The following is a 9382-nucleotide window of genomic DNA, read 5'->3' on the forward strand; positions in this document are numbered from 1 at the left end:
GTGCAAGCCAAAAACCAAAAAAAGAAAATATACGAATCACATTTTACAGAATGTAGTCTTTAATGGACATTACATTGCTGTTAAGGGCCATTAAGTTTACTCTTAAATGAAATCGTAAAGAACCTGAACATTTAATTGGCATTAAATCAAATTTAAGGGCCATGAATAATCCTGTTAAATTCAAAATATACAGAATTTCACTATTTTTTTCAAAGCCGTTAACTTTTTAGCTACCAAACTAAATATTTAATGGCATGATTCATGGTCAAAAATGGGTGTTTTAATGGTATTTTAACATGTAACCCATTAATATTGTGAGACCTGTTAAATAAAGTGATGCAAGAATTAATGGGGTTAATTAACGGTTTTTCCTATTTTAATTGATATTTTACAGGGTTTTAAACCATGTTTAATGGTATGTGCATCCAGTAGTGGTTATCAGTTTTAGAAATATCTTCTGAACCTACTTTTAAATTGAAAAAAATGAAGCCTGCCAATGTTGCTAAGTACTTTATTAATGGATCCAGACCAGTGAAGAAATAGTTTAATCAGTAAAACGTCTCATCATCATCTTTGTGGACGCAAGAGTCTTGACAGAATTAAAGTCATAATATATAACTCCCTTGTCACCAGATTTGACAAACTGTCCATTGAGATTAACGACAGCACAGTTGTTAAACCAGAATCCACCACCGTGGTTATGAGCACAGGAATAAGTGTTGTCGTGGTCGTACGTGTAAAACTTCATCCCGTTGTGATAGGACAATCCACTCCCCACAGTGTCACCTGCGTAAAACAATCGTTTGATAAAATGTAATATGTACGTTGTTTAAACTTTTTGAAATTCATCAATGTCTAGACATTTTATGTTGAAAAGAAGTGACCAAAATATAGTGATGGACACCACTTTTTTCCTATTTGATGGTGTGATGACTGATAAAGCGTGACCCTATTTGTATGTTTTACTTTATATGATCTGGTATTTTGTCACTGCTGTTTGAACCTTTCTGAACGGGAAATTATTTTATATACACTGTCTTCTCTTGAAAAACGGTAAGTACGAGCAAGGTTGACATGCTCTAAACATGTTTTAACCCCCAGTGTCCATTATATAGGCTACTGACCGTTCCAAGGCGGTGTCCATTTTTTCAACTTGTATTTTTATTGTCTGTCTCGTATTTTGTGTTGCAAACGTTGTCTTGTTTGTTATTGGTGTTTCTTTCCTTCCTCCTCTCTCCCCCTACCCCCTACCCCCTCCCCGTCATCGACCCCCAACCTTTGCATTTGCAATTCATTGTTTCACCGGTTTGTTTATTTCCCGAAAATCATTAAGTCAATAGTAATTAAAACAAACAAGTAAGTGCCTATTCTTTACCCAGCGTCAAGATATTTATTACCCTTTATTACGCTTTACCTCACATTGTTGCATTAAACGCAGACTGCGTATCGGTATCGATATTTTGCTACCTGATTCGAAGGCAAATTAGCAAACAAGTCAAAATTCTACAAAAGTTACAATTTAGAACAAACACATACTTAAAAATAATCCACTTTAGCAGTCGCGATTTTTATTTGCCACTTCGAACACAAATATACCTCAAGTGGCAAACGGCAGCGTGGTCCCTACCACCAAAACGTGTTGAATTGGGAAAATATCTCAGTGAATTGTCGAAATTAGGAAACACTTGAAGATTAATATGATTTTGTTATGACTGTTCTTAAGTTCTACTGTTTGCATAATGAATGTTGACAAAGTAGCAAAACTCGTAAAATAGCTAAAAACCTAAAATTTAAAAATCATTTGGGAATTTTAACTTTAGAATTTGGAAAAAAAATGATACTTGTTTGCTTTGGGACTACTTCCTTTTATTAGAGGTAACTTTATAGAGGGAAAAGCCCTTTACATGTACAGTCCCTGTGCAAATATCAAGAAAGTATTTTACCTTTTCATTGAATACAAATTACATGTATGCTAAGGATACTTTAGTTATTGATCAGCCACTATTTTCATGCTAGAGGTCTCTGTTACCTTGACGCTTTACCTAATGCTCCATCCTTAAAACATAAAGGGTCATCTACTGACAGACCATTTCACGTCATATGTTCACTATGACATTGACATTTAACGTACTGACACCCAAAACAATAAGGATCATTCAGCGATGCTCTTACGAAATTTGAAGACGGTAAACAAAAACGTACTTTAGGTATTGAAATGAGTCTTGAGGTCTCTGTAACCTTAACCTATGACCTGCTAATTCCCAAAATTTGACTCATTTGATGTAATTGGCAGTCATCCTTTGAAGTATGAGGCATCTAGGTCAAAGTATTTTAGTTACTGATCGGAAACATCAGGTCTACCAACGGACGGATCGACTGATCGACATGAGTAAAATAATACACCCTTCATTTGCGAATGGGAGCATGAAATAAGTATACAAAATGTACTTCTACCTGCAGTGCCTACGCCACGGTCAATATGAAGTGTATAATCTGGTGCATTTCCTAGACGAAAGTTATCAAACACTTCGTACGCCTGTTTACCACCCGAAGCAGTAAGATCTAGACGCAGTTCAGTCCTTCCTTGTGCAACTATTTCCTGCACGGTTTTGAGTCCTGTAAGTGCAAAATGTAAAAAGCTCCATCTGTACTCTGTTCAATCAAAATGACATAGATAGCTAGGTAGCGAATTTTAAATGTGTTACACAAAAGAGCGTTACACAAATTGCCAATTCAGTGGCGAGGGCTTATTTGCGATTGCCTATGAAATGTCTTACTTCAATTACAAACACAAAATCGGTAAACGTCTGAAAACCAGTCAATTTAACAGTCGAATGCATATGTTGTACAATAATTTGAAATAATGGAAGGATATTTTAATCAAATAGGAATAATCAAGACAGCAAGCTGCTATGAGGATGCTGTTTTTGAATTTCAATACACCTCTTATTTACATGCATTGTTTTATTGTAAGCCATCTCGTGTAAATAACAAATTACTAGTAGTTTAGCAAATCCAAAAAATCATGATAGAATAAAACAAGGAGAGAGGGATTTGAACTATGGACCCCATTGTCTAGTTTGTATGTGATGAGATATTAAATGCGTACATACCATCTGAGCTATCAAGCCCTTCCCTCAGATGACACAGTTGTTATGTGCTAATGTTGTGCAGTTAAGTTTAGTCTTTATGTAAAATTTGGTATTCAGTTAATAGGGTCACCATTTTGATTCTAAACTAGGTATTCATATTAAAATGATACCAGTTCAGATACATGATTGCTGTCATATACTCGTTGCACTTGCATTTCTCCTGTTGATTGTATGTCATTCAAATGAACATATTGATGTTCAATGGTACTTACAGTGTCAGCTATTTGTTTATTTCAGTTGAAGTTATATATTTCAGGTTTAAAAAGTATTTATAAATTCGTGTCCTTTTAATGTCTTGTCTACTGGTAAATTTATTTTTCAATGTGAAATGACTAGATATATGACGCTTATATTCAGTAATTCGATGAAAAACATGAAAAAAAAGAGATCACTACGTACTGAATGTTTGCTTGTATTTTGTTCTCAATCAATCCGTGATAATTGTGTTTCAAGTTTACTAAAAATGCTCTCTATACCTAGGATCACAGTCTTATTGTTTAACTCAAATATACATTGTAGAGTTCGACCTATACTTAGTCTAAACAGGAATAAGTACTACCTAGCCAAAATTCGCCAAGTAAGCTGCCGAACCCGTTCTCGTAGTCTGAGAAGTTGCGGGCAAAATCAACAGAACCATTGAACCTATACTGAAACACCTGTAAATAGACAAGCATTACGGTAATGTTTGATATGCTTATGGATATATATTATTATTATCATGTATTAAATCTTATACAATTATATTTGTGTTGATATAAAGTCATGAGCTAGTTTAAACAAAAATTTTTTTTTGAAAAAAAAAAACGACACATTGTCTGCAGTACACTGTAAATTACCCGATGCTCTACTGAACCTTTATAACTTCTTATTTTAAAACATCTACGGTTTTACCAAATTTAGAATACACAGTACCTAATATTTGCGCGCTGTAGTGTACTTGAATTTCATATAAATATAAATACTTGCTTGCCTTGTGAGTGGTAAGGGTGGGGGGGGGGGGGGGGGGGGGGCGATATGGGGACCTCCCGGGGGGGGGGGGGGGGGCGATATGGGGACCTCTATTAGAAACTTAAAGTCCATTTTTTTCAGCAGTGAGTAGTTTTATAGTCCTTTTTACAGCAGTGAGTAGTATATAAGAACGTTTTCACTAGCACAACTCATCTCTGAACTTCATAAAATTCTAAACCATACATCGAAATATCTTCAGTAGTAATGAAATATGGTGAATTCTTTTCACGAAGAATAAATGAAATAAGTGTAGTGCAGCCTTTCTGAGAATATGGATGGATTCCTTCGCCTGCTGGAACTTTAAGGAAGTGTCCAGTCCATCAAACAAAGTATGGATGTTTTAAGCGCATAAGAGTAAAGTACATCTTTGGCTTTTCGGGAGACACTTTTGTTGGGGGGGTTAGATTATTCACAGCCTCTATAAGAAACAGGACGGATTTAAATATAGACTTCTCCATCCGGCACACCGGACCGTATTTATACAATGTGGATCATTTGCCAGGACGAGAATTTTTTGGTAGCTATAGAATGCACTGTGCGATTTTCTGCAAGCAAAGATGTCCTCTACGTCAAGTACAATACTAAGAAAAGTAAGATAGAGTTGGATTTAGTTTACCTACATGGATGTCATGCTTCGAAATCATGATAAATATCATTCTGACTAAACTTGGTGGTGTGAACGCAAGTGTTGACACCAACTTCCTATTACCCCCGTTTAACATCAAGACGGAGCCTGAAGGACCTGAACATATTTACGTAAATGTCCTATCTATGTTCTGACCCTCCATGCTAGCAGAACCTGTAGACAATAATTCACAGTAACATTGATTTTGACATGAACAAATGAAATGTTATGTTTATATTTAGTAAAAAATAATATTTTAACAATCTTTCCTTATTTATGTATTTGTTTTGCCAATACTTGAGATATCAATTCTTTCTAAAAAAGGAATATTTGGTGGTCTAAAAGGACGCTTTTTGTTGGTTTTCCTGTTTTTTATTTGTTTTTGTGTTGTTTTTTTTCATATTTCTTTTTCAAAACCCAACACCATTGACTTAGTTAGTGGTGGTATCCTGTTTGACTGTTGTGTCTGTAGGTTTGCGCTGGCATTTCCAACCTTGACGTTCTGTTTCTGCAATGACTTGCTGCAATGGCTGAATGGGCAGTGCCATAGTTACGATTGGCAGTCTGATTTGGTGCGCAGTGTCTGCTTCCTTTGCCCTGTCCCTTTCTGCTTTTGCCTGACCACCTCCCTTTCTTCTGCATTTTCCTCTGTCCCGTGCGGTATTTATCATCGAGTAGTACCCGCCCTTTCTGTGATGGAACTCTGTACTTCTGTCTCTATCTTAGCATAAACCTCAGTATAGTATCTGTAGACATCTCGTCTCAATACTATGTATAACCTTTAGCTCTCTTCAACATCTGCATTTTTCGATGAGTCTGTGCCAGTTGATAATGATAAGATATGTTCGGAATGCGTATATCGGAAAATATGGGAATGATCCTACTTAAACTTTAAGGAAAAACGGATTGACCTACATTGAAAAATGACCACAAATCTAAATCTAGCATACAATTACAACGCAAGACAATGGATTCTGAGCCAATCACAGTATGAGTTTTATAGAGCCTTTTTTCGGCATGTGAAATATGAAGCGAATCACATTGGCATAACATAGTATAAAATCAAAGTTTAAGTTCTATAAGTGTGGTTATATAAATGTCCTTACTAAGGTGTATAATGTTTTTTTATTATAACTAAAATAAAAAAGAGTAGGCCTACTGTATATTGTTGTTTGACAATACTGAGAGAATACTTTCTTTCTAAAGATGTGGTGGTCCTGAAAAGGACCGTTGTTTTATTGTTTTTTACTTTTATTCTTTATTTTTTTTTAATGGCTTTTCTCATGAGAACAAGACCAAATTCTGCTTCGTTTTCTGAATGTTTCTTCTTCTCTGCTGAACTTATTCTGCTTTCTCTGTTTCATATTTGAATGCACGGGCCACAACCCTTTTTTCAGGTTTGAATTTTAGCGATGTGTTTTCTGGTCCATTGCGACATGCATTTTCAAGATTGACCATATTTGAATTCATCTTGGCGTAATTCTTTTACTAACTCAAGATATCTCGAAATATCAGCCCGTGATTGCTGGTTGTTTGATTTTGTTTGTTGTGGTTGTTCTTGTTTGCTCTGGGGGGTTTGCTATTGTTGTTGCTGCTGCGCTGCGGCTGCTGCTGCTGCTGATGTTGCTGCGCCACTTGGCAAAGCTGTTGTTGTTGGTCCTTGTTGATGGTAAAGACTTTTTGGTCTGGATTTGCTGCTGGGTATTTGCCCCGGGATGTAAAAGTTTGGGTAAGAACCATAAATTTGATACCATTTTCCCTGTCATTTGCTCGGAAATCAAATGAAGCGGGTAATTGTACTGAATTTGGCGCTGCCGCCAGTATCATCATAGTATCCAAGATGAGTGGTAAAGTAATGAACTAAGTAGGTCAATGATATCTTGTTTATATCACCGAAATAGGATTGACCTACTTCAAATGTAGACAATGAAAAACTGCCTCAATCACGCAGAAGACAACGGCCTCTCTGGCAATTCGGCGCAAAGCTTTTAAATAAACAAAGTTTTCGGTGAAATAAAGTGGAAAATTTCCTGAACTGTGTTTCTTAAAAATTTCAACCTCAATACATTGCAATAACTCAATGTGAAATTCCAATGTAATGATATTATTTTTAATTCATTCATGTTAAAATTACAAACTATGAATGCCAAAGAATGTAATCAATGTTTATCAATGATAAAATTAAAGAAAAACAGTGAATCTTCATCTCATCTTGCGAACAGAATTACACACTGAAAAATCCATCATAAGTGTAGATTTTTATGTTTATCCTAACCTTGTGAGTATTCTTTTCTTAGATAGTTTTCAGTGTAGTTGAAATTGATTTTTAATACTATTTATTTTAAAAATGTGTCCCTTATTTCTCTACCTCGCTACTTACTATCTACACCCCAGAAATACTATTGATCGATGTACCTGCAGTACAGTGTATTACGCATGAATGCGTCATTTAAGACTGCCTATGTTTTACAAACCGTTTCAAGTGGCAAATTATATTTTGATTGTGAATGAATAAAAAAATAAGATTTATTTAATGTGTTTAAGTGGAAAAAAGTCTAATCCAAAAGTTTAAAGTTAAGAACACAAATGAAAAAATATGGTTTATTGGTTCTTTTTTTCTTCATGTAGGTTCAATCCGGTTTTGTTGTATAAATACAGCTTCTTTTTCAGTCATTCCTTGCTTGATATCTATCAAACAACAAACGTTTGTCACATCATGGGTTCCTTGACGCCAACTAGACATAAAATCCTGAAATACATGCCAACTGGGCAAAAATGGATAGATATTTGTTTGGCTAGATATTGATGGGGGATAGAGATGCAGTTGGCGATGGAGATGGAGGAGAGTTGAGGGGTGGAGATGGCGGGGGTCCAGTGCCAGCCATGCCATTGTGGTGGAGGAGAGCGGTACTACTGACGACGATCAGGAAGACTGGAATGATGACGCCGAGGAACCATTCCAGTTGTCAACTGAGGGCAGCAGGGCAATGAAATCGTTAGATTATTGCCATGTTTTTAGAGGCAGACACTATGGGCCCCTCCGGATTACGTCATAGACAATTAATGCATGCATATTCACCCCACGGCCCTTTCAGGGCCACCAAATATTGTTTTTCGAAAGGAATTATTTTCTCAGATATTGTCACTCTTCTTTTTATATTATTTATGATTTTAATGTGTTTTTAAATAACTAAGATTGATTCATATAAATAATTGTATGGCCTGAATAATAAAAAAGAAGCTTTGATACGATTGGTCTTTGAATATATAGGTCCCAATTCCGTTTTTTCTTAAAATGTTTGAAAGTAGGGTCACTCCGATATTTTTGCTTTAAATATGAAGGGCTTATTCTACATTTACTTCCATTTTAAATCATGGGCCTACAAAGTTACTTTCGTTCAGTACGCGCTATTCAAGAAGGATCGGACCCCTGACTGTTTTATTAAGAACATAGAGAAGAGCAGAGGCGGAGGCCTTTTTCATCATCATCACCAGACGTGGGTGGAGTGGGCCTCGTCCGCGGTACAGATTAAATTAATCAACCTGTACCCGGACTTGACTGAGTTCAAGACTGATCCGTCAACTCAAATATTTATATCCAGACTTTCTGGGTTTTGACTTAATAAAGGCCCTTTTAAGGCCAACCATCTATTTTAAGAGAGTAGAAAAACTTCATCATAATATTGTCATAACAACAAACATTCTGTAGTTTACATTTTATTTTCTAAATATCAAACGTTTATGAATAAAAGAATGCAACATTTTGTGAAAGAAAAACATTAAAGAATTAATTAAAATATCAACCTAAACCTATGTAACAAATGTCATGTTTTTCATAGTATTTTTATAACTGTTTCTGTATTTTTTGAAAGTTTTCCTACGCTTTCGCAAGAAAACTCATCTTCCTTCTGCTGTCCCTGATTATCGTCATGGGTTTACGTGTGAGTTTTTTCTGACCCTGTCATGTAGTTCGAAGGGTTTTTACCGTTTTGTAGGTGCGGTCTGAAGTTCGATCCCTGACTGATCAACTTCAGGCTCTATCTGGCAATCGGTACCAGTGAAAAGCAACTTTTCGCGGCGGTGCCTTCTTGTCGAAGCCCTGATAATAGTGAACCCCGTTATAATAAGCGCCTGGTGGATAGTCACCTGGCTGCAAGGTAAACTCTTTTTGTTGCGGTACTTCTGGTTGTGGTACCTCAGGAGCAGTTTTTCATAAGACACAGTTACCACCCCTCGTGGTGGTTGAGGACGGGACAGTAGAGCCAAGCCAAAGCTTACGGCATTGTCCTTTAATCTCCTTGCTGGTGGACTTGGAAGTAGTGCCTTACGCGCTTCCTCCATGCCAATAGCTAATCCACAACCCATTTTTTTTATCACTGTTCGAACGTATTCTGTTTTAGTGAATTTTCCTATACTTTCTACACTGAAGTAGCCGGTGATTCGCTCTCTTTATACTGCCTCCTGACTGAAGAGTTGGACCTTGGTTTGCGTAATGTCCCTTTTTTCACATCTGTGAAATTACATTTTTGTAGAGATCCTGTTTTAAATCGCTTTCACGGTTGAGGAAGTTTTTACTCGCTAATGTCCTGGCTGGTGC

At 36.3% G+C, this 9382-nt stretch overlaps 1 protein-coding gene across 1 annotated transcript; it reads right to left on the reverse strand.

Annotated features, from left to right (window-relative positions):
- Positions 1-497: 497 nt before the first annotated feature.
- LOC128554060 (fibrinogen-like protein A) lies at positions 498-9150 on the reverse strand. The gene is made up of 4 exons (XM_053535274.1): positions 8932-9150; positions 3712-3808; positions 2455-2616; positions 498-786 (listed from the first exon to the last, which is right to left on the reverse strand). Exons 1-4 carry the CDS (start codon positions 9148-9150, stop codon positions 545-547), a joined length of 720 nt encoding a protein of 239 aa, XP_053391249.1. The 3' UTR covers positions 498-544.
- Between the last annotated feature and the right edge of the window lie 232 nt (positions 9151-9382).

This window comes from Mercenaria mercenaria, unplaced genomic scaffold (assembly GCF_021730395.1).
Source record: "Mercenaria mercenaria strain notata unplaced genomic scaffold, MADL_Memer_1 contig_4679, whole genome shotgun sequence".
In the NCBI taxonomy this organism is placed as follows: domain Eukaryota; kingdom Metazoa; phylum Mollusca; class Bivalvia; order Venerida; family Veneridae; genus Mercenaria; species Mercenaria mercenaria.

Bases quoted from the DNA above. Each gene is read 5' to 3' on its own strand.
- LOC128554060 (XM_053535274.1), bottom strand. From the start codon at position 9,150: ATGGGTTGTGGATTAGCTATTGGCATGGAGGAAGCGCGTAAGGCACTA. The intron at 3,809-8,931 runs GTGACTATCCAC...GTCTATTTACAG, and splicing joins AGAGTTTACCTTGCAGCCAG to GTGTTTCAGTATAGGTTCAA. The intron at 2,617-3,711 runs GTAGTACTTATT...TTGCACTTACAG, and splicing joins ACTTGGCGAATTTTGGCTAG to GACTCAAAACCGTGCAGGAA.